This window comes from Rhododendron vialii, chromosome 13a, assembly GCF_030253575.1.
Source record: "Rhododendron vialii isolate Sample 1 chromosome 13a, ASM3025357v1".
NCBI classification, from domain to species: domain Eukaryota; kingdom Viridiplantae; phylum Streptophyta; class Magnoliopsida; order Ericales; family Ericaceae; genus Rhododendron; species Rhododendron vialii.
In genome coordinates this window covers 3,722,016-3,747,097 of record NC_080569.1, presented here as the reverse complement: position 1 = coordinate 3,747,097, position 25,082 = coordinate 3,722,016, and the positions used below count along the sequence as shown (strand labels likewise).

The 25,082-nt window shown below is 36.5% G+C and overlaps 2 protein-coding genes across 7 annotated transcripts; both read left to right on the top strand.

The window, feature by feature from the left end:
• Positions 1-284: 284 nt before the first annotated feature.
• On the top strand, positions 285-5,875 carry LOC131313074 (protein CUP-SHAPED COTYLEDON 2-like). The gene is made up of 3 exons (XM_058341155.1): positions 285-692; positions 2,576-2,841; positions 4,959-5,875. The coding sequence occupies exons 1-3, from the start codon at positions 524-526 to the stop codon at positions 5,376-5,378; spliced, it is 855 nt and encodes a 284-aa protein (XP_058197138.1). The 5' UTR covers positions 285-523; the 3' UTR covers positions 5,379-5,875.
• A 3,900-nt stretch (positions 5,876-9,775) lies between these two features.
• LOC131313073 (putative lysine-specific demethylase JMJ16) lies at positions 9,776-16,950 on the top strand. Of its 6 annotated transcripts, none has more exons than XM_058341148.1 (11): positions 9,776-9,969; positions 11,094-11,218; positions 11,455-11,525; positions 11,645-11,946; positions 13,155-13,223; positions 13,366-13,443; positions 13,602-14,126; positions 14,224-14,442; positions 14,638-14,799; positions 15,247-15,615; positions 15,846-16,950. In XM_058341148.1, exons 4-11 carry the CDS (start codon positions 11,650-11,652, stop codon positions 16,698-16,700), a joined length of 2,574 nt encoding a protein of 857 aa, XP_058197131.1. In that variant the 5' UTR covers positions 9,776-9,969; positions 11,094-11,218; positions 11,455-11,525; positions 11,645-11,649; the 3' UTR covers positions 16,701-16,950. The 6 variants fall into 6 exon arrangements, with proteins under 6 accessions (XP_058197131.1, XP_058197132.1, XP_058197135.1 ...); XM_058341149.1 differs by having other exon boundaries at positions 9,787-9,969; positions 11,094-11,347; XM_058341152.1 differs by having other exon boundaries at positions 9,796-9,969; positions 11,120-11,218.
• The last annotated feature ends 8,132 nt before the right edge of the window (positions 16,951-25,082 follow it).

The following is a 25,082-nucleotide window of genomic DNA, read 5'->3' as shown; positions in this document are numbered from 1 at the left end:
ACTTTTCCTTTTTGAAGAGAATGAAAAAAAAAGATGATTTCTTGTCACATTGGATTTTCTTGGAAGTTCCTACTATAGCAATAATTAACTAATCTACACAAGCATAAGGTTCTAGAATATTGTACTACTAACAAATATCTTATTACTAAATGCTGAGGTGTACTTAATAAGCCAGCTTACGGCTTACGCCCGCTTCGACTAATCCTCGAGTACCAATTCCACCGTCTACATGTGGGGTCCCAATCAACCTATTTATATATGATATATACATACCTACCTTTCTTCTCTCTCTGCCTCATAAAATATTCCAACTCCAAAAGCATCAATTTAAAACCTTCCATTCTATTGGACGACCTACCTACCTTCTTTCTCCCACCAATCCAGAACTGAAATTTCCTTTCGAATCCTGAAACTTGTATATATAAATCTTACTATTACTTGTCAATTCCCCTACGTACCAATTATAACCCTTAGTTTCACCCCTCCAAACACTTCAGGAAAAAAAAAGAAAAAAGAAAAGGGGATGGATCTAAGGGATATTGGATCATCACTTCCACCGGGGTTTAGATTCTATCCAAGTGATGAGGAGTTGGTTTGCCATTATCTGTACAAAAAGATTGCAAATGAAGAAGTTTTAAAGGGTACCCTTGTGGAAATTGACTTGCATAAGTGTGAGCCATGGCAGCTTCCTGGTATGTGATCTCTTTTTTCCTTCTCGATCTCCAATTTCCATGGCTGCAATTCTTTCCTCCTTTCGGGAAGTTTCATGCTTCGGCTGTGCGATTGTTGTTTTCGAAATCAGTTTTTGTTCCAAGCTAATTTCGTAGAAACTTTAATTTTTTTAATTTTTATTAAAAGGATCACTCGTCGGCTTCTTGAAAATAAAATAAAATTGAAAGAACTATTGAAACCATGTAAGGGTTTTTTTGATCGTCAACCATGTAAGGTTCATGTGAAAGTATTCTGAAAAACTGATTGTAAAACGACCATCAAACAAAGCCGCACACAAGATATTATCCTTTAGAAGATTTTTTCTCTTAAATTCTGAACTGACTGAGAAGATAATTTGAAGACTCTTATCGTAAGTATTCTCTTGATCCTAAAAAGATTTGTGGTTATTCAGTGGAGTACTCAAACATGAAATACCTAATTTTCGAAAATAATACTACATCGATTTCATATCTAAAGAATTTCATGAGTTCCTTCTTCATTATTCTTGGAACCCGAAAAAACTCTTTCGACCATGAATGAATTAAGGAACTAATTAATTTGGTTTTTTGAGTAACATGTACTAGGTTTAGGACATAAAGACAACGAAACTTGCCAGAGTAACCAACTTGTTGCAATAATATGGAGAGAGAGAGAGAGAGAGAGAGAGAGAGAGGGTGGATAAAACTGTTTCTTTTAACCGTTTGTTAATTAATTAAACTTCAAAGTGATGAATTCTTTTGGGTGAAGTTAATTAATTAGTTATAAATCTATTTTATTGCCTAATAATTGCCAAACACTGCCGAGCAAAAAAAAAAAAAAAAATTGCCAAACACTGCTCCAAATGGGGAAAATAGATAGTAATCCTTGTCATTCTGCTTTTCCCTTTTGTTCATAAAGCTGGAAAAGAGTCAAAAAGGGAAACTTTTATAAAGTGGGATTAGTGACACCGAAGGAAATTAAAAGAGACGTTCTTCCTTCTTACGCTTCTCACATGAGTTCTTGAGTTCAGACTTCAGATCATTTATACAGTAATCTCAAGGCCTCAAAATCACTTCTTCTTCTTCTTCTTCTTCTGATGAGAGAGAGAGAGAGAGAGAGAGAGAGAGAGAGAGAGAGAGAGAGAGAGAGAGATGCACTCCTCTGAATTCAAACTAATATCTCATGCAACTTGTTTTAATTTTGAAATCAATAAACTTGTTACAGTATAAAAGATTCTAAGTGGTATCTCAAATTGGCATAAAAGAAAATAATTCCAATGGAGCTAATGGGGGTGATCTCATCAAGAGGAAAAAAATGGTGAGCAGATACAAAAGATTGAGAATCTTTGTAAACAGTTGATAATATTCTTGGTAAAGGACATGTTAAGGTGGTGATATCAGATATATGGACTTTCTACCATTCATGTTGGAACCTCTCATTGGAGTAGTACTCTCCTTTCATGATCTCTCTCTCTCTCTCTCTCTCTCTCTCTCTCTCTCTAAGAAACCACCCAGCAAGTGTTTTTATTGTGGGGTGCAGCTAGCTAGCTAGGTAGAATCTCGAGAGCAAGAATCAACTTGACTTCTGGCCAAAATCAGCTTTCTTTTTTGACATCTTTTGTTGAATGGAACGCGTTCAGAATACAAGCATCGTGAAGACAGCATATTAAACGTGCAAAATTCTAAACGCGTTCCGGAAGAATATGGGTGTACGTAATTTCGTTTACCAAACTGATATGATCCGATCTAAATCGGAGAGGGTAATTTTGACCGTCTTTAATTTTTAAGAGATAATCTACAGTGATCTTGTAAACATAAATACTTGTGATTATATATCTTTTAGTATCTAACTACCAAACCCTACTTTGTTATGCTCAATCTGAAAGAGGTGGCAAAGCTGAATTCAAGTGAGTGGTACTTCTTCAGCTTCCGGGACCGCAAGTACGCCACAGGCTTTCGAACCAATCGGGCCACAGCAACTGGATACTGGAAAGCCACGGGAAAGGACCGGACGGTGCACGATCCGAGAACCTGTGCCCTCGTGGGGATGAGGAAGACGCTGGTTTTCTACCGCAACCGAGCCCCCAATGGCATCAAGACCGGTTGGATCATGCATGAGTTTCGCCTTGAGAACCCTCACACTCCTCCCAAGGTATCTATTTTCTATTTGTTCATATTCTCGTTTGATTGAAGAGATGTATGTAGCTAAGGCAATCACGTTATATTTAGTTAAAACTACTTTGACCCGAATTAAATGTTTATCGATACAAAATCTCAAAACGTGAGATATACAATAGTATAAAAAGTAAAACAATATTATCTCCATAGAATAATAATTCATATCTTCACTGATAGTCTAGTCGAACAACATAGGCCTACAAAGAACTTAAACAATACCCTTACAACCAGCTAGCAGTCAAAATTCTTGGGGATAGAAGGGGATCCCGATATAGCAGGAGGAAGAAATGGTAGAAATTAAATTAGGACTATTGTAGAAGGGGGTACTGATTCGTTATTCACGCATTATTTGGGTGTTTTTTAAGAAGAGGAACAATGGTCGATATCAGCATATGGATGACTTTTTCGTAACTCATTATAGCGTTACGGCAAATGGATGCCGGATATAGAGGGAGACTTATTATGGACATGTGGAGGGTAAATTACTAAATTCTACCTAAGTGGAGGAGAATTATTTAGTATCCCAAGTGGTCACAATCTACGACATTGGAAATTTGGAATGCAATCAAACCCCGAAAAATAGGATAAGAAACTAAGGGAGAGATCCGGAATCTGAGAAAGCAAATGGGCTAGACATTGAAAATTTGGAATGCAATCAAACTCCGAAAAATAGGATAAGAAACTAAGAGAGAGATCCAAAATCTGAGAAAGCAAATGGGCTAGACTGCATATCTTTTGGAGTAGTCTGACCCTTATGAGCGAATCAAATTATCGTATCTAGAGCTATGTCATAAATATCCGATCCTCCTGACCCCAACAAACATGTTAATCTCATGGATATAGAGAATGAATGGAATTAAGAAAATCTATATTCTTTTTAGTTTTTTTTTTTTAGAAAAACAATGTATTCCACCAACGAGAGTGAGCAGTGGTGGAGTCAAAAATTTTTAATATGTGAGCTCAAAAACTAAAATAATGGCAGCGTAGAATAAATTAGGAATTCTATCGTGGGGTCAAAATAGCGAATTAAAATACGGTATTTTTCTTATTGAGAATCAAGTAAGTGAGGTCATTGTCTCTTCAGTCCTCCCCTTCCTGAGGGTTTAGTAATTCGCTTCTACCATCTTTTACTAATAAGGATGTGAACAAAACCATTTGCAATTAATATAAACTTAATTTTGACTAAGTTTCCGCCGGCCGACCATTTCCCGAAGGAAAGAACGGTAGACATTCTATGTGATTACCACCTCGTTGCCGGGGAAGAAATAGACACTTTGCGTGGAGAGAGAGAGAGAGAGCAGTAGAAAACTGTTCAAGTACAAAATACGACCAACCTTTTTTCCTCTCAGCAATGGTTTTCTGTTGTTGCCTATAATCCTGTCGATTAACTCTCTCTCTCTCTCTCTCTCTCTCTCTCTCTCTCTCTCTCTCTCTCTCTCATGCCACACTGTCATTTGTGTTAACAAATCATTATAAGAGGAGACTGTTGAGCCACTTGTAAAAGAATCAATTCTTTCTCAACTATAAAATGTAACTGCCCACTCAGATCGATCTTTCTAATGAATCATGCTGATTTGATACTAGCTAGCTCGTGCATGCCATGAGAAACAACAAATTGTCAAATCCTTCTCCTTCCGCGTTGCTTCATGAGCAGTACTCGATCTCTAGATTCTCTACCATATATAAATTAGTGTGGGGTCTGCCGTAAAATAATGTGAACCCACAAAATATTTATGCGGCCTTTTTTTGTATTATACATTAAACTTCGAGGATCAATACTTATCGTATAACGGTAGTGCTTAATACAAGCATTCGATTCTTGGTCCAGAATCCTGGACTAAAATTCCGAACCAAAGGAATTCTAATTTGAATTACTCAGCGATATGGGATTGAAATGATATTTTACAACTTTGCTTAAAAAATTAATTAGCTCTACGTGTAACATGAACGGATCCGATAATCGATGTGGAAACTGATGTAAACCCCAACAAAGTGAATAATTTTATCCACTTTTTTCGGTGCATGAACAAAAATGCACTCCTATTATATATATATGGACAACGTCTAACATTTACCCTATTCATATGACAGGAAGACTGGGTTCTATGCAGAGTATTTCAAAAAAGCAAGGGAGAAAGAAGCAATAATAGCAGCAGCAGCAACAATGAGCTTAGCCCAGAGAACATACTTGAAAATTCGAATTCCCCTCCGGACCAGACATTTCCTTCTTCTGGGCATTATTACCAAAACATCACTTCTTTCTCCCCAATCCCATCCCATCAATTCCAAAACCCTAGCACTTTATACTCATCACCCGCGTTGACGTACCCTAATTTTCCCCATTCATATGATCAGCAGGATATAAACAACTTCCCCATCACTGAAATCAACGCGAAGTGCGAGGATGATTACCCGTTCTTATTCGAGGGGAATTTTCCCGGAAGTGGCTTGGCCGATCCAAATTTCGGGGAAATGAGATTTGATGAGGAAAACAGTTTAGTTTACCTCTGAAATTGACCAGGAATGTATGTAGAAAGGTCCATTTGATATGTGGTAAAAAGGTTGTTAGGGTTTGGTTTTTTTTTTTTTTTTTTTTTGAGACGGCAAAAGAAAGGTACTTTTATTAATCTTTGAAATATATTTACAAAGATTAAAGGGATCGGGGGACATGACGACATGACGACGAGAAATAAGCATCCCAACAATGGACGATGGTTATTAGGGTTTGGTTATATTGCTAGTGTTGATAATTTTGGTATATTGTGCTGTATTTGTAAATATAAGTTGCAGTTTTTTTTTTTTTTTAATAAGTTGCATTTACTTTACATGGTATAATTTTCTCCTCCATTTTTTTTTTTCCCCCTTTCCCCTATCTATATTTTCTTGTATCTTGTCCTGTAAAATTGTTAATATATAGGATATTATTCTGATATGGGGAAACCATCATGTACGTAAGGAAACTTCCTGGACAATTGTGTTGTTTGGATTTTTGCCCACAATTATTTGTATTTCGGAAGTACAATTTACAAAAATCCGACGGAGAAAATGTTAAATGTATTTTGTTTCGATTGTGAATGTGATTTTGATTGCGATTGCGATTGAGGTTAGTTAGTTCCTTCTATTGAGAAGGAGTAAATTAATTAAGCAGTTAAGAACGTCCAGAAAATAAAAACATGCCGTGTAAGCTAAGGTATATAAAATGACATAATTAAATAATTAATGAATGAATGAATGGTAGGGAGGTCGAAAACGAAGAAATGTTAATCGTACTACAGGGTGTATGCACACGCGACGCGTGTTTAGCACAGAACGAGCGTTGTTGCTATATATTTGTTGACACCCAATTTAGTCCCACCGTTTGCGCGCGAGTCTAAATTTATCAGAGTGAAACTTTTGAACGACGCCGGCTTTACCATATTTGTCTGCACCCCAATGCCATATGTGGATGCATGTCCCTTCCTGTTCTCCTACTTGGCCTTTAAAAGCCAAGCTCGCCTCAGTATCTGGGGATCAGAGAAAAATACGGGAAAAAGAATAAGCTTGAATACTCTCTCTCTCTCTCTCCAGAGGAAAAATCTAAACTCAAAATTCCAGCTCCCCCCACTCTCTGTCTTCATCCGAAACGCATAAGAAACTCTCAAGCATTTGTTTGTTTCACACACTCTCTCTCTCTCTCCAAAAAAACTCCAAGGAAAAATTTCTCTTCCCCATAAAATTACCCATATATGCTCATTTACTTCTGATTCCAAAAAATAATAATAATAATATTCATTCTTGTAAAGCTCCAGCTAAAAAGCCGAGACTTCACCAGCTCCTTTTCTCTTCTTATTTTCTCTCTCATAACCTATACAAACCTCTATTGCCTAGGTGAGTTGATACGTGAAATTACTCTCTTGTCCTCCTTCAAAGAAACCTATACAAACCTCTCCAAAAAAAAAAAATTTGTTGATTTTAGCGTTCCACATTTGTACGCATGTGCTCTAGTAACTTCACGTTAAAAGTGAAGCGCCTACGTACAAAAGTGGAACGTGAAAATCAATTTCCAAAAAAAATCCTTCTACATATATATTACCCAGAAAAAGCAAAATAGAAAACCCTTGCTCCACACCAAAAATACCCAAAAAAAACAAAAACAAAAAAAAAACACCATCTCTCCTGCCAAAAAAGTAAACATTCCTACAATCCTCCAACCCAAAAAATGCCTTCTAGTCTGTTAAGCTAGCCACCAAAATGATACCCACGGGCTGTTCATAGTTTTTTTTTACAACAAGATTACACGCGACAACGTTAATATATCTTAAAAATAGTGTGATTCAGGCTAAGTTCCGCAAAGATTTTTGACTTTTTCTTATTTTTTCCTTATTCAAATTTTTTTCGCGTTTATTAGTTTTGTGCCTAACTTTTGTGGATTATTGATTCGACAAAAGTAAACAATTATGACTTTTACCTAAATTTTTTTTTGAAATATCCAAGATAAAACCCAAGAGCTTTTGAAACTCAATATTTATTATCATCGCTTTTAAAAGTCGTGATTTTGAAAACGCTGCCTCTTTGCCCTAAAAAGTGGGTTGGCGACCGCCAGTAAAAACAGGGGCGCGATAATATCAACGCTCGCATTTTATGTTCATTTGTTTCACCGTATGAGTGACGATGACATGTGTTCCATCTGAAATTATGCGATTACTCGTGTATCTACTATCTAGTTTGTTATACAAAAATCCAATAACAAGCATCTAAGCGAGAAGTAACATTAAGGCTCTTTTTGTTTCGAAGTAAAATGTTTTTTTAGAAAACAGGCTTCAAAATTTTATTTTTTGGTTCTTGGTTGGCACATGAAAAACATTTTCAAAAATCAACAAAATAGTGTTAAGAAAGAGTAAGAGGGAATTGAACGTGGATCTGAACTGACGGTCGTGGAAACTGAGCAGTGAGAATTGCAATAGAAAACAGCAACCCATTTCGGAAAATAACTTACGGAAGATTAATTAAGGGTAAGTTATTTTCATCCAACTAATGTAAAATATTTTTCTCTTTTTTTGCATAATCAAACACCGAAAAATAAGTAAAATATTTTACCATACCGAAAAATATTTTACGCCTAAACAAACAAACAGAGCCTAAACAATGATACAATTAAATTGTGCATTTCTTCAACAAACCACTTAGATCTCTTGGGCCTAATTTTTTTCGCGATTTCCTGGCCCAGATTCAACAAACCACTTAGAGATCTCTTGGGCCCAGATTCAACAATTGCGAGCGCGTGTTAAAACAAAACGACGGCCCATGACGTGTTTTGATAATTAATACCCGTCAATGACATGTTGAAAACATTTGTTAATGTTGAAAATGTCCTTGGCGGGTATTAATTATCAAAACACATCTTTGGCCATCATTTTCCCAAAAAGTAGGGAAAATGACGGCCCAGGACGTGTTTTGATTATTAATACCCGTCAAGGACATGCTGAGAATATTTGTTAATGCTGAAAATGTCCTTGGCGGGTATTAATTATCAAAATACGTCTTTGGCCGTCATTTTCCCCAAAGTAGTTAGGCTAAATAGTCCATTAGCGACATTGAAAAAAATAGGTGTTCCTAGCGGGAGAACCACTCGAGCCCATAAAATTGGGCCCGTTATGAACGAAAGCAACATCTACAACTGTTAGATCACTTTCTGTTAAATTTTTAGCCATCAAATCATTTTTTTTAAAAAGATATAGATAATATTCTCCTCATAAATCTATATATCTCTCTATTATCACTTTTAGGTAATATTAATGTATCTCTATGTAAATGTTGTCTTTTAATGATTAAATAGTAAACTATCTCAAAATGATAATTGACGTTTTGTGGAGATTCCGTTTATCGCATATAGAAGTCGGATAAAATAAATAATTTATCTAAGTTGAAATTATATAACATTTCGATGTGCTTTTAGGTACGGGCATCCGTTAGTACACTACTTCCTCTGTTCTAATTTAATTGTGCACTACGGTTTTGCGTTCAATGACATATCTCTCAACATATATTATATTTTATTTTTTTTAAATCATTGTCTTATAGAAATAATTAAAATCTATCAAACAAGATCCGTATTGCATATTTTTAGCAATATACATGGAGAGATATAAACAATTGAAAATGAAATGCAGAATTGTAGTGGACACTTAAATTGAGATGGAGAGAGTATTTTAATCACTTCCACGCTCCATCTCATCTAAACCTCAAATTTTACATCAATTAGATAATGGGTTCTACAACCTCAGAATAACAACAGATTTTCCCACCAAATAAATGAAATTCTTCAAATACTCCAACTCCGGCTATTCCTATTCTGCTCCGTACCTGCCACGTACACATAGAATAGGCAGGAAGTATGCAATACGAGGACAGTAAAAGGACGTAACAGAATCAATAAACGATATTCACAACTTCAACTGAATCAACCGTGATCATAACAAGTAACTTAAGCCTCATAACCAGCCCACTCGATAACATGCCAAGCATCATCAAAATCAAAATAAACTACATAAGCCGATAGGCTGTATAAACAACAATATACTTGATTCCCCACAGGCCAATTAATCAAATCTTATTAAATTCTCAAGACTTAGAGAATTTGCACATGTACCACTCTGTTGGATTAAACAAATGATATAATTAGCCAAAGTGGGGCATATTGAATAGTTCACCTTCTTTTTTCTTTTTTAGAATAGACTAAATAAATAACAAGAAGCTGTTAATTCTCAATTTTTAACCCCAAAATAACAGATTTGTCCTCTCTGACAAAACAATTCTTTTAATGAGTAATAATAAAAAAAAAAGGATTGTTCATAAATTGAAAAATGCTAAAACAGCCCAATTGCCGCAGGAGTAAAAGTGCACTAGAGCGTGTTTATAGTCATTGACCAAAACCTCTGATATTCAGAGAAGTACAACTAACAAAGCGCAAGGTGAAACTGCCGTCCTCGGTTGAAAAGGCCAGAAAGAAACGGTCCGTACAAGCCCTAGATCAGGGTTTCTGTGTTCGAAGCTAGTTCTGAGGGCGATTCCCCCACACCTTGAACTGAAAATCTTCCACTCGCACTTTCAATTGAAAGTACACGTGAGTCAGTGACCTCATCACTCCTTTAATTTAGTATTTCCTTTTTCACGCTGTTTTTACTGTGATTTTTCGGTGAAATCCACTTTTCGATGTTAATTGGCTAAATCTGGAAATTCACTGAATGTATGAGTTCATTGCGAATTTTATATGGATTGGTGTTGCTCTTTTCAGTGTCGTAACCTTAGTCACATAATCCTTCAGTAGTGCCTCCGCTCGGGCTCTCAATCCTCGCTCGGCCCTCGCAGTCTTCGCGATCTCAAATACTAGTAGTTTGAGATGTTTTTGGCAAGTCGCTTTTGCGCTCTCTCTCATGCACGCACGCGAATTATGTGACTTAAGGTCATAACTAACTGTGGTACTCATGAAGTGAGCGACAGAATGAAACCTGAGACTTTTGTCACTTTTCGTTTCTGTGTGCAGAGAGATTTCATCTTTCTAATTGTCGTTTTGGGATTTAATTTTGTTCAAGTGAATAATAGAGTTGTATTACCCTGTTACAAATTTAAATTTTTTGTTTTTCTTTCTGCTAGTGTGAATGTATGGGGTGCATTGTGGGGAATGGGGATAGTGCATCAAGCCATTGTTTTCAGTTATATGATGTGGTGATTGTGGGATTTGGTTCTCTTCTTGTTGTATGTCCTATGTATCTTTTCGGTTGAATATGAGAAGACCCTAGGTTGTTAAACTTAGAGTGAGGATAGCTGAGAAATTGGTTATTTATACTGGAAACATTTAAGTTCTCAGTCCGATGGATACCCACTGAGATGGGGTGCATTGTGGGGAAAGTGCATCAAGACAGTGGTTTTCCGTTCCAACATCCATGGTTTCTCCCCCACCAGTCTTTTTTCTATGCATAGTAATCCTCACTGAAACATCCAATGGTTGAAAATGAAAGTAATGACGTTACTCAATCACCAAGGGTGTGATGTTTGCATTTGAGGGTACGCTCTTGACTGTGTCGTGCGACTTGTGTATTAACTTCTCCAATACTTACGAGGCCATTTACCCTTGTATTTTTACAGATTGGTGCAGAGAGCTAGGTTACTTGTCAAAATGTGGCAAGTTTGAAAGATAATTAATGTTTGTTCCACATTAATACCTTGGTGCGTGTTTCACTGGTTCAGGTGACTGATGGATTTATTTGTCCCAGTGTTCAACCTCTGTTAAGAAGGATGAGGTGCAGGAGTCAGGAGACAGTTTCAGATTCAGCATTTGATATGCCTCACGGTTGACAAATTGATGAACAGAGGTAAACCAAAGAGAAGAGGAAGATATGAAGATTGCGTGTGGCAGTAGTTGCATTTGATATAAGTCTTTGGTGCATTATTCTATATTTTGCGATTTCCATGTGAAACCTAACATGTTTCAGGCATATCAGGTTTGTTGTCGATGGTGTTGGCATATGTCATGTTCAAGGACTCTGGTAGACAGTGCTTGTACTTGACTTTTTGCAATAATTTTCTTTTTGCTCCTCTTGTGCTGTAGACAAGTGGCATGCCAAGGAGGAGGGGCTCAGGACAACGCTGACGACTGTTGCTAACAGTTGCGAGTGAGAGGTACTTTTCCAGTAACATGACTTCTTAGTTTCTAAAAGCAGACTGCTCGATTTTCTAATTTTAGAGTAGAACTAATGCTCCTTGGTTTTGGTATTTACTTTTTGTTCACTTGTGTTCAGTCTTCATGGGGACACAACGCATAAGGACCTCTGTCAAGAATGGCAAAAGGGACAAGCTCTCAGTTCCACCTGGTTTTGTGTCACTTACATCTTTCACGCTTAGTAGGGTAGAGAATAGTGAAGAAATTTGTAGCTCCATGTCGATGGGGAGTGAATCTGAACCAGAACAAGTGCAGGCGGACGTTTTTTGCAGCATAACTGACAGTACAATACTTAAGCGGGCTCTAAGCGGCAGACCGTGGATACGTTATGATCACTCCGGTCACAACCCTGAGGAACATGAATGTGAACAGCTTGACACGGTCATCTTTCTTATTTTTATTCACTTCATGCATTGCCTTTAGAATGCAAGATTGTAAAGTGATGTTGCATGAGTAGAAATATATCTGACATTGTTAATATGCCGTAACTAAACATTCAGAGTAAATTTAGTACTAGGCCATGTTTGGCCGGTCTAATTGTGACAAGATTAGCAATACCACATCCTCTAAGGGGTTGTAAGTCCTATATGCTGTAGGATTGGTTGTCCATATGATATGTAATTCCTCAAGCAATTCCATCAATTATTTCATTCAAAAGCTAGAAGTGTGCTATCATTTGATCTGCAATCTCGGATGCCTTCAGTTTTTCGTGTAACCGGCTTGTAACTTGTAAGGTAGTGCAATACCTATATCTATCAAGTCTTGGACTTTGAAGAGCTTCTTGATACACGAGGATGAGTACCACTATCGGGCCTTTTTGGTTGGTGGCCTTTTGGTATACCGTCGCATCTCTGAATGCCTTTGTTTTCATATTAACAATCTTACTTGCTTGTCAAAATATAAATTCCACAATTCGATGCCTAAACCGACCAATCAAACAGGTCCTTAGACAACATGGTGGAAGTGCCATGAAGTTCTAATGAATAGTCTGCTATTATCAGCGGTTGCATATGTTTTCGTCCAATGTGCAACATATTGCAGAGTTAGGGAAACAAAAAAATTTGAAGCCAATCACTTAGTGGGAATTTAAAATATGAGGTAAAAAAAGACAGGTTAAGATGGTATTATTATGGGGTTCAGTAAAAGGACGGATGTCTTGATTAGTAGGGAGGTATGAGCTTTCTGTTGATTGCTATGAGGTAAAAGTCTATGATCTACCCCATGAAGAACTAAATTTAGACTCAATCTGGGAAGACAGGGCAATTACTTATTATTGACTTACTTCGTTAATTGAAGCGTACGATTCGCGATATGTATTACCTAAAGCAATCTATAGTTGTATCTGGGGGTGAAGCAACATGAATCATCGATAGCATCAAATCGTTCCATTCACTGTAACTATCACATGATTCGGTCCAATACACCAAGCAATTAAGTCAAATTAATCTCTTTTTACGCTTCAGATTTAAATTTCAGGATCATTTGAGCTTCATAGTTGAATTTCAAGATCATTGTTTTATTCTTTGCCAGTATATGTCTAATGTAGGATTCACGATTAGAGTGAAGCTAATAGTAAAATTCTTTTGCAGAATCGTCCTAAGACTTGCCTTCCCAAAGGGGTGATCCGTGGATGTTCTAGCTGTAGTAATTGCCAGAAGGTTTTTAGTTATTTACCAAGTACTTTGACGTTATTTCATAGAATACTGGTTTCCTATGTGTTACCAACTTACCATATTAAAATAACTTCTCTTGCTTTGAGCCATAATCAATGACTCTAATAAACTGAAGATTTTGTAACAGGTCATTGCGAGATGGCGTCCAGAAAGGGCTTGTGTGACTTTACTTGAGGAGGCTCCTGTTTTCCGCCCATCTGAAGAGGTTTTTTCTTTTAACTTCTTTTGATGGGTTTATTCATTTCATTTTCTCCCTTGACTTGTGTTCTCTGGAGTTGATCTGCATATTTTATTTTGTTCAGTTTGGTGCTTTTCCAGCCAGAAATTGACTACTCTGTGTGTGAGTTTTGAATCTTCTCGCAGGAATTTAAAGACTTGCTTAATTATGTTGCAAGCATACGTCCAAAAGCAGAATCCTATGGAATTTGCCGTATTGTTCCTCCTCATTCCTGGCAACCACCATGCCTTCTGAAGGAAAAGAACATGTGGGAAAGTTCGAAGTTCAAGACCTATGTTCAACGGATTAATGAGCTTCAACGTGTATATTCAGACAGTAAACTTCAGGGAATTAATAAAAAGGTGATGGGAAAAAAGAGAAGAATTCTGGACATGAGTTTGGAATGTGGGTCAGGTGAAGAGTGTACCACAGACCATGAACAAACTGGGTATCATGCTGAACGATTTGAATTTGAACCGGGTCCAGAGTTCACATTGGAAACTTTCGAGAAGTATGCCAATGAGTTCAAAGGGCAGTTTTTTTGCATTAAGGGGAAGGATACAGGTTTAGATGACAATTCCTTAGTTATTGGGAATCACTGGAAGCCCTCAGTGGAAATTATTGAAGGTGAATACAGACGGAACATTGAGAATCCATCTGAGGAGATTGAGGTTTGTTGGAGAAAACATGACGAGTCCTTTATGAACTCTTTTATGCACTTTTTGTTTATTTGGCAGCTTTCTTAGTCATCGTGTTATGGTGTTTAAGGTGCTTTGTGGTTCTGAGGTTAATTCTATAATCTTTGGAAGTGGGTTCCCGGCAGTATCAGATTCAGCTGAGAAGTATCCCAAATATGAAGAATCTGATTGGAATTTGAATAACATCCATAAGTTGCCTGGTTCTCTTCTTTCTTTTGAGAGCAACAAGTCTTCTGGAATTTTGCTCCCTCAACTCTTTGTAGGAATGTGCTTTTCATCGCTTTGTTGGGTGAGATTCTGAAGCTTTTCAATGCTTAGGAATGAAGTAATTTGTCGGTTTTCTGGTCCATCCAATTTGAAATATTCAAGTTTTTGTTTTTGTTTTTTGAATCCTTTGCTATCTGGTTAAGTAGTAGATATTGGTTCATGCAGTTGTTCTGATACAGATAATTGATTTGGTTTAACCGTTTAATTTGCATAACAGAGAGTTGAAGAGCACCACTTGTATGCACTGTGGTACATGCATTTAGGCGATCCTAAAGTATGGTACAGCATACCAGGACAATATTACTTCAAGTTTGAGGCGGCCTTGAAGAAGTACTTTCCCGACTTGTTAGCGGAAAATCCTGAGTTGCTACATAAAATGGTGGGTAATGATCTCCTTGTTATGCTACTACATCATGTTAGAACCTTGTGCTGTTGTTCAAATGTTTTGAAGGTATGAATGTTTAGCAGCAAGTTTGGGTCATATCTTTGTCATACACCTGAGGGCACTATGTTCAACTTTAGACTAAGTGGGACTAGACAGGATATATGAACTGTAACTTAAGCGAACCTAGAACTAAGGTAGATTAGGGAGGATGATATAGTAAAGTTTAATGGACAATATAGAAGAGATTTCTGGGACTGGAGATTTAGAATAATGACAATGACAGACTAAGTTATTGACATATTGTAGTTTGTACTTTGAATCTCAATGTAACTTATTTGACGTTAATGCAATCTATGTATTAATTGACAATTATTAGAAGACAAATTCTCTTTTCTCAGTTGTATGTGCTAAAGATCATTCATGTAGAATTGTTTCGTGCAGGTCACTCAGCTCTCACCCTCCATATTGAAGTCCGAGGGTATTCCTGTCTACCGCTGTGTGCAGTATCCTGGGGAGTTTGTCCTTGTGCTCCCGGGAGCCTATCATTCAGCATTTGATTGTGGCTTCAATTGTGCTGAAAAAGCCAAGTTTGCTCCCTTTGACTGGTTACCACATGGGCAAAATATTGTGGAACTGTATGCTGAACACGGTAGGAAGACATCAATCTCCCACGATAAGCTTTTGCTTGGGGCAGCCATGGAAGCTGTGAGGGCACAGTGGGATATGTTATTGTTAAAGAAGGGCTCTAACGATAAGCTAAGATGGAAAGCTGTTTGTGGAAAGGATGGGATCCTACCAAAAGCACTAAAGGTAAGCCTCTAGGTAGGTTAATTTTTGTTGTTTCAGATGGAAGTATACACTCTTTGATGTGAATTCCACATTTCTACCTTTCCGAATGCATATTAAGCACGTGATCCTGAATATATCGAGGGGCAGGTTCGTAATGATGCAGTGTTTAAACTTTGGATTTGTTTTCTTCTTGCTATTTTTACATTTGGCATCTTTCAGAGTTAGTATTGAACGATCTCTCTCTTCCATAGTCACGTATCAAGCAGGAAGGCACAAGGAGGAAATATCTTTGCAATTCATCACAATCACGAGAGATGGAAGCGGACTTCGACTCTACCAGTAAAAGGGAGTGCAGTACTTGTTTATATGATTTGCACCTTTCTGCCATGGGTTGTCCATGTTCCCCAGGCAGATATTCTTGTCTAAAACATTCAAAGCAGCTCTGCTCCTGTGCTTGGAGTTCTAGATTTCTCCTCTTCCGATATTCAACCGGTGACTTAGATGTCCTTGTTGAAGCTTTGGAAGGGAAATTAAGTTCAATTCATAGATGGGCTAGGGAAAAGCTTGGATTGAACTTGTATCCATTCGTCCCCGAGGATAATTTGCAAGTACCCAGTGTTGTTGGAGACAGATTACCTTTTTCTGGAGCAAAAAATCAAGAATTTACATCTGATAATGCAGAATTGACAAATGGCATATCTAAGTTAAGTCCAGAAATGGGCCCACCAGTGCTCCATGCGACATCCTTGAGCAAAGAGAGAGATAACACGAAAGCATCTACAGTCAGTTCCGTTAGTCATGGCTCTCAGTCAAAGGAAAGGGAAAGCTTTCTTGCTGCGCAGTCAAGTTTTCTGGCTCATCTCAGAAAAGATCCCAAGGCATTTGAGGGCGCAAAAGAAAGATTTCTTGCTGCGCAATCAAGTTTTCTGGCTCATCTCAGAAAAGAAGCCAATGCACGTGAGAGCGAGCAAAGTGTTTTGAAGAGCACCAGTGCAAGTAATGGGGAAGGTCCTTCTAGTGGTTCGGCCTCTGATGAAAAAAATCCAAAAAAGTCTTCTTGTTGTCAAAGCGATGTCATTCTCCTTGATGATGATGAGGGCGAGTAGCCGTGAATCTACAGTATTGTGAGTTCAACTTGATTTTCTATTAGGTGATCTTACTGCATTGTACCATATTACCCTAGTACTAGTCATTGAAAAGCTGAGCTAGTGTACTACCTTTGCTGTTGTAGATTGTAGTGTTTAGGCTATGCTGAATAATGAGTTGAGGTTGTAAATTAAGACAAAGTTAAGGTGTTCACTGACATAAGTTTCATGGATCATCACTAATGCGTGTTTTAGAGCTCTTGTTGATGCAGTTGCGGCTTGTGTCTGGGAATAGTCAGGATTCGTTGTACATTGAGCACCTTTTTGAACATTTGTGATTAGAAAAGTTGAAGGCTTTCTGAAGCTAATTACCGCTAATATTCCGAATCTGGGAATGCTGTAGGTACGCACTAAGTACTTCTTTCAGGCCGATCAAAAAAAAAATACTTCTTTCAGTTGCGCTATCATTATCAGAGTTGCCATTGGCCGTTGTTCCTATCACTTTTTGTCCGTCTTATCATCATCGCAGTAGTAATGAGGAGTCTCATAAACTCGTTTCAATGGGGTAAATAGGAAATGAAGCAACTCGATCGACCAGATTTCTTATTCTACGAAGTGCATGTTTTTCATTTTCATCTAGGTTGTTATGTTCTTATCCTCCCTCTCTTTGTACAAGCATGACAGCATGTTTAGGCCACATGAGACAGGCGAATTTTCTTTTTCGTTTTTGCTTTTTTTCTGCCATGCCTCCTGATCAATCATGTCTCAACTTATGCAGGATAAGCTATATCCATTACTAGTTTACCTTCATACATTTTCATCTTGATTAACTACAAAATCCTTGTATCGATGCCAATATGCATAGAGGACTGAATCGATTGGTTCAGCATTTATAGTTCGGCTTCTCTCCAATTTCGTATCCCTGTGGAGTCTCCAGCTCAACATTGTGCCTTGTTGCCACTTTATGTAAATCTAAGGTTTTGATTTTGTCGATCCATTGGGAGAAAGCAGGTACCGTTTGATCTTGAGTCGGGATTTTTTCCTCGGATCGAACATGAGTGGTGGAATCTAGACCTTTGATTTGCCGAAAGTACCGACGCGGCACAATATGGTGCTCATGACTGCACCTGCTACTCCAAACCTTGACGAAGAGAAGGCCTTTCTAGGATTGCCTTGGCAGTTTGAACATCTCATCCCTTTTTTTTTTTTCGTTTTCTTTTGTGGTGTTAAAATTTGTCTACATAATGTACTCCTACTAGTTAACTGCTGGATGCTCGTGAATTGAGGGTGGGTTTAGATTGAAAAGTTAACTTAGTTTTTTGTCTTTATTTGAATTTTTTTTTTTGCGTCAAACTTTTGTGACTTATTGATTCGTCTTGACGAAACGAATTAGAAAAGTAAAAGATTATGTTCGAAACTTATAATTTTTTGATTAAAGACAAAAAAAAAAGTAAAAATGACAACTTTTTGTACTTATTTTTGTATTTTTTTAAAAAATTATGAGTTTCATTTAAAATTTTATACTTTTTCGATTCTTCTAGACGAGATGAATCAATAAGTCATAGAAGTTTGACTCAAAATTATCAAATGCAAAAAAAAAAAAAATTTGAATAAAGACAAAAAAGAAGAAGTTACTATTGTACTTTTAAAGCCAAATCAAGCCTGAATATGGATAATCAAATAGATCCGAATCACTTACCGTAAAAAGAAAAATTGGAACTGAAACATAGCGCCATCGGAGACTGAGCTTTTTTGCAAGACCTTGCTCCTAGAATCTTATCTTATGAAAGCAGAGTCGGGAAAAAAAATTGGAATTAAATTCGCGTATCTTTGGTCCGGTTTGCTAGCACTTATAAATTGGGTTTTTGGATTATAGCTTTTTAGATTATTTGCTTGAATAAATTGAAATAAGTTATAAACGTGTTTGTTATAGTTTTTTACAGGTAGTATATAAAACGAGTGTAACCTATTTGTTGTTGTCAAATAGCTTTTTATAAACGAAATGTCCAGATTGTCCTTAAACCTTGTGTAAGAATAACTTATTACCATAAGATTCTTTTGTCCATTCATGTTCTAACGACTTAAAATAAGCAAAAAAGCTTCACATTGGAGCTTAAACTAATCTAGCTTTTTTTTTTTATTTAAATAAGCTAGAAAAGTTAAAGAAGTGATTATTCATACTCCCTCCGTCCCTTATTTATAGTCCGGTATTTCATTTTGGGCTGTCCCTTAATAAGTGTCCATTTTGTAAAGTTAGTGGGTAAAAGTTGGTGAATTGTCTATTTTGTCCCTAAAAGTAGATTCCATTTTAAAAAGTAAGTGAGTAAAAGTGTAATGATGATGGGTAAGTAGGGAAAATGGGAGAAAAAGTTGATGTGAAAGGTATAATGATGATGTCTTTTTATTAAGTTGAAATTACGAAGCAGGACATTTAAAAAGGGACGGAGGGAGTAATTGTTAACAAACACTATTCATTAGTAGTTTTTTTAGGGGAGTTATTTTGTCACTCTTTTTTTTATTAATGTCACTCCTCTTTGTATCTTTAATTATATGATTTGTTTTGTAAAAGAAAGGAAGTGTCATTAACAAAAAAGAGAGTGGCAAATTCAATTTCTTTTTTTAAGCATATAAGCTACGTAAATAAGTTAAATTGTACTGCAGGAAAGTCCTACATATAAGCTACGTAAATAAGTTAAATTGTACTGCAGGAAAGTCCAACATCAAGGTTCCCTTCAGCTGTCGGCAATATTGTGTGAGAAATAGACTTTCAGGAAAAATGAAGTGAGATAAAGTAAAGAAAAATAAATTTTATTTTTCTGTGTTTGTTCTTTTGGCGAGCAATTTTGCAAAAAAACTAAAATTTCTTCCTATTGACAAGACATATTTTGCAAGAAAGTATTTTTTAGTGGAAAAGTTCAAGTTGTGAGTCCGTGAGTCATACAAGTTTCTTGATAACTAAATACACAAAAAATTACAAAAAAATTAATTTTTTCATTTTTTCCGTGCAATCGAACGGGACCTAAAGTTGAAGGCTGTGGGTTCTACCACTCATTCATTTTTGAGACCATTTAAGACCGAAAACCTACTACCACCGACGGCCCGTGAAAAGTCTAACTCAATCCGAAATGTGTAGTTGTTCGATTCAATCTTTTCAATTTTTGTTTAGATTACATGATCAATTATTGAACAACTCGAATTTTCGTACGTGTCAGTCGGTATCGACTTGACTGAGAGTCGAGGGCCGTAATAAAAGGACCGGGTCCCTCGAGTGAAGAAGGGAAAACCTGACAGGTGGATTTCGGATGTGGACGCGTCACCCGATATACTAATACTAGTATCGTACACGGTTAACGTTGACTGAGCATTGCCTTGATCTTGACGCGTGGCACGCGAATTTCATTCGTTTGTTTTCGGTGTTTGCCGACATTAGTGACCGGCATCCACGTGGGGGCTCATTCAACTGGCTGGATCGGGCCCCACCATCTTACTAATCTTCAGCCATCACAACGGTTGTGCGCGTAGTATTTTTGTTTTAATCCAACGTCTCATTGGATTCACAACGCAGAATGTGATGGGAATTCTCGTACACGTCTCCCCTTTCCGGAATAATCCTGTCCGCTATCGGACCGGTCCGTCTATAGCTTAGACCTTGTTTGGTTAAAGATTTTGAATTCTAATCATTAGCATTTTATTTCTTATTCTATTCATTACCTCTATTTTCAATTATTACTCTCATTTCTCTATTTATAATCATTATTCATATTTACAATCATTACTTTATTTCTCAGGAAATGATATTGGCACTCCAAAAATTGATGCATGCATTCCAAAAAATAAAGGAAAATGACTTTGGAATTACACTGATTTTGGAGTGTCTGCATCAATTTTTGGAGTGCGAATATCATTTTCCATTATCTTTACATTCATTACTTACAAATCTAATCTAAAATCCCAAGACGAACGAGATCTTAAGGATTTTAGATAAGTTATTTTTGTTACATAAATTTTTAATCAATGTATGTAAAGAGTGTCTCAGAATTTGTTTTTTTTATTACCTTCGGTCCGTTTAGACAGTAGAGACCCGTTTGGATGCGGGATAAGGATTGGGAGTATTAGTTATGAAGGGGATAAGATAGTAGGGGATATTATGTAAGAAGAGTTGTCTCACATTGATATGACGGATGGATTAAATAGTACTTGATTTGGATGAGGGATAAAATGGGGGGATAAAGTTGTTTTGTAATTGAAATGGAAAAGAAATGGGGTATTATCCAGTGGTATTATCCGGGGGTATTATGTAATAACACTCCAAAACCTCTTCATAAATAATCCTCCCGCCAGGAATATTAGGAGGTACAAGAGAATCCAAAGCTTAGCTAATACTCGATAAATATGTTTTCAAACCATGGCTTAACTATGGACCAACGGTCTTACGAGGGGTATTACTAATACCTCTTCGGTAACCCCCATCCACAAACAAGCCCTAGGAGAATTGGAAAAACTTGGCCTTACTAGTATGAGTTTCACCTAATTTTTCAGGGACTTTATGTCAAGTTTTATTTTATTTATTGATTTCTTTTAATTTTGAGACCACATAGACAGTGAACGTTCACTCCCCAGCTGAAGAAGAGAAGAGGCTTGGAAAGTTGGAAACAGACAACACATGGGGTCATTTGGGTTAAGAGTACTACTACTTCAGAGTTCAGTCCTCCAAGACCCATCTCTCTCATTGTGCTGCGTCTCTCTCTCTCTCTCTCTCTCTCTCTCTCTCCATCACGAAACCCTCGAATTATTGCCCGATTTGGATTGTAGTATTGCCCGATTTGTACTGTGTAATTTTGTCCACTTCCCACGGCGTGCATAGCTTTAGGTCCCCCCCTCCCCCTTCAGGCCCTCCACTCCCTTTTTTTTTTTTGGCCTTTCTTCAAAATCTCATAACTCTACCAAACACAGTTTTTACGTACCCCGGCCAGAAAATCCGAAGACGAAAGAAAATTTGAATACTTAATTACTACTCCTTCCGTCCTAATTTAATCGTTTTTTTTGAAAATTCGTGTCACTTTTTAATTAATTATATATTGTAGTAATTTATAATGTTTTAGGTGGTTTCGAAAACATTGTATTATAGAACAAATCGAGATCTATTAAACAAGATCCATATTAGATATGAAATTCATTACCAATTTAAAATATAACTAGTTTTTTTATCCAGTTAGAATAGAACTGGATGTGTAGCATGGTTTGTCGCGCAACGATTTTATACTGTGCGCTCATGCACTTTTTGAATTTAGTTAGGAGTAATTAATTAATTAGTTATCACTTCATTTCATTGAACTTTTAATTACTGTAATTTGTTTTTTTTTTTTTGCTCAGCTTAATTACTGTAATTTGTTTCAGTTGGTAGACTATTAATTCAAACTTTACGAGTGACTATATATGCACTTAATTAATGGGGGGGTTCAGAAAAGCAGTACTCCTCCACTAGCTCAATGTACCATTATGGTACAGGAAATTGATTAAAGGTAGACAATTGACCAATGGAGTGTAATATTGTTTTACTCCTACCTCTGAAGAAAATTACTCCATTGTACTATTAATTTTATCTTATGCACCAGGACGTACGTACCCCATGCACCAAGGAATATTATAAACCAAACAAAAAAATACCGCAAGCTATCACCAACAAGAATACTCTGTGGTTTCTTAAGACTCAGGTACCTCCACGATAGGGATAGTGGGTTCTGTTATATATCAACGGAGCTGAGGAGGATTTACAATCATATTATGTACCTCCACGATAGGGATAGTGGGTTCTATTAAGCTCTCAGAGCTTAATTGTCCAATTTATTTATTGAAAAAGGATTGTTATTGTGAAAAAGTAAAACAAGCTCAATTTTTATTTTAATTTTAATTTATATCCTCAGTATCTAGCTAAACCTTGTGTCGTAGCTTCTACTCTAGCCGGCACTGCTAAAATGACCAGTACAAGAAATATCAAAACACAAGAAAATGGAGTGAACTGTTATGTAGTACATTCAAACATGCATGACCAAAACAGTAAGGCATCTATCTTTGGAAACCAAAAGATACACTATAAATTTAGAAACTAAAATAATAAATAAAAGTTGATCGGCAAAAGTTGGTATTGTTAGAGCAATTAGATCAATTAACACATTTTTTTTCTTGAAACAACAAAAATATTATTAATGAGAAACTCGATAATGAGTACATCGAATGAGAGAAAAGAGAGTCATAGTGAAAGCCACATGACAATCCATGTAACCATCACATAGCTCCAGCCTCCAGGAGAAACTTCCAACTAGAAGTTGAGAAGAAGAAAAAACAGGTTACAACCGAAAAGAGAAAAGGAGGAATTTAACTCCCGATAATTTCTTTTTCCTGTCACCTAAGTGCACTTTTCTTTTTCCTGTCACTGAAGTGCACTTGTGAAACTAAGCTAAATTTTTAGTTCAATCACAAATCACAAGACGAATTAATGATTGGAAATAGAGGTGATAATTGGAAAAAGATGCATGAAGAGAAAAATAAGAGTAATGATTGGAGAAAAAAATAAGATAATAATAAGAATCCAAAATCCTTAAACGAACGGGATCTAGTGGAACGGGACCTAAAGCTAAATTATATCATGCCTAGGATAATTAAGGATAAACCATTATTGGTCCGAATAGGTCCGTTGATATACCGAAAGTGGAAATTTCATATCCCACCAAAATCTCACTTTAAAAGTAAAGAATTAAAGTGCCCAAGCTACAATTAAACTCTAGCTAGATGATGTATTTTCTCCGATCACGGCTATCCTATTATTCAAATTAAATCTCGAAGAGAGTCATACGTACCTTGTTAATTTCTTTTTCACGTTAATTAATCTAATTGTACTTCATTCAACAATTAATAAAATTTCTCTTTTTGACTGTTAAAAAAAGTAAAAATAAAACTCGAAGAGAGTCACATATATAGCTTCTTAATTTCTACCATGTATATAACGTTTGTCTTTCCCTAAGCATAGGTACTCTATGGTTGAAAAAACTTATTAGTAGCTAGCTTCACTATATTAATTGGTTAATGCTTTCTTCTTCTTTTTTATCGGCAAAAAGTTTATAAATAAACTCGACAATGGTACATCGAGGGAAAAAGGACAAGTACCCGCTACAAGATATTGATACATGCACGTAAGAGAAAGTCCGAGAGACCGGAAAAAAAGAAAAGAAAAAATAACCATCCAACAAAAAGATGAATGGAAGAGCCAAAACCAAAACTGAGAACAACGGCTTAAATTCGACAAATCTAGAACCAATTAAAATAGCAGAAGATGATGATGGCATATCGATGCATCCTCCAAAATAGATGATCCTAAAAGAAAAACCACTTCCATTCAAGGTTAATGCTTTCCCCACTATGGGGAACATTGTGCTCTGATTTGACAATTCAAGGAAAAGGAAGTGTACTAATTAATAAACCTCCCAAAAGGAAATGAGGCTCAAATTTTCACACACTAGAAATCCAACTTGCAATGTCTTCGGGAATATTTTGATTTGATTTTTTGAACAGAAGGAATTTGATTGAATAAAGGAAGGGTATACAGTACTATCTCTGATTCTGAATACAAATTATCAAGCATTTCAGGTCCTATAAGGTGCATTTTATACCTCCAGCAAGCAAAATCAAGTAGAACTATAGCTTGACAATGGTTCAGCACCATGGGAGGTTATAGATCTTGTCAAAACTAGAGTGCCATGTGAATGAAGACCAAGTTTGACATTAAAGTTTACACAATGGAGAACTTCAAAGGATATCTGGATGAGATTCGGAAAGTGAAATTGTAGTGAAAATTTAGGCGTTTTTCCTATCCAACCTTGGTTGGATAGTATTATGTACTTTTCTCCTAATTTTCTCTCCCTCGATGTACCCATTTCGAGTTTTATAAAATGTTTCGTTTGCCGAGAAAAAAAAAACTATAGCTTAATGATCAGGGGCCTCGTTCCATAAAGAAAATAAGTATTTATTTTTTAAATTAAATGTGATGTATTGAGAGAGAATAACATGTCTCGTAAAACGAAAAATAAGTAATTAAGAACCTTAGCGGAACGGGACCTCAGTATTAGGTGAAAATTTCAACAGTAATATGAATCTGATCATGTACATACAACACTTGTCATTTATACTATAATCATTTGATCAACCCCATTTCTGTCTCACCCTAATCTTGATAACTTCTGTAGCAAAAATTCCATCATCCAATCTGATCTACAATTTGGAAAGACACCCTCCTTCATCATTTTTTCAGCAAACACTATCATTTGCTACAGCTTAGTTCATTATTTAAAGCAGAATCTAAAGTTATAATCTAAAATCCAATTCTACAAATGCAGCAAACGCTCTATC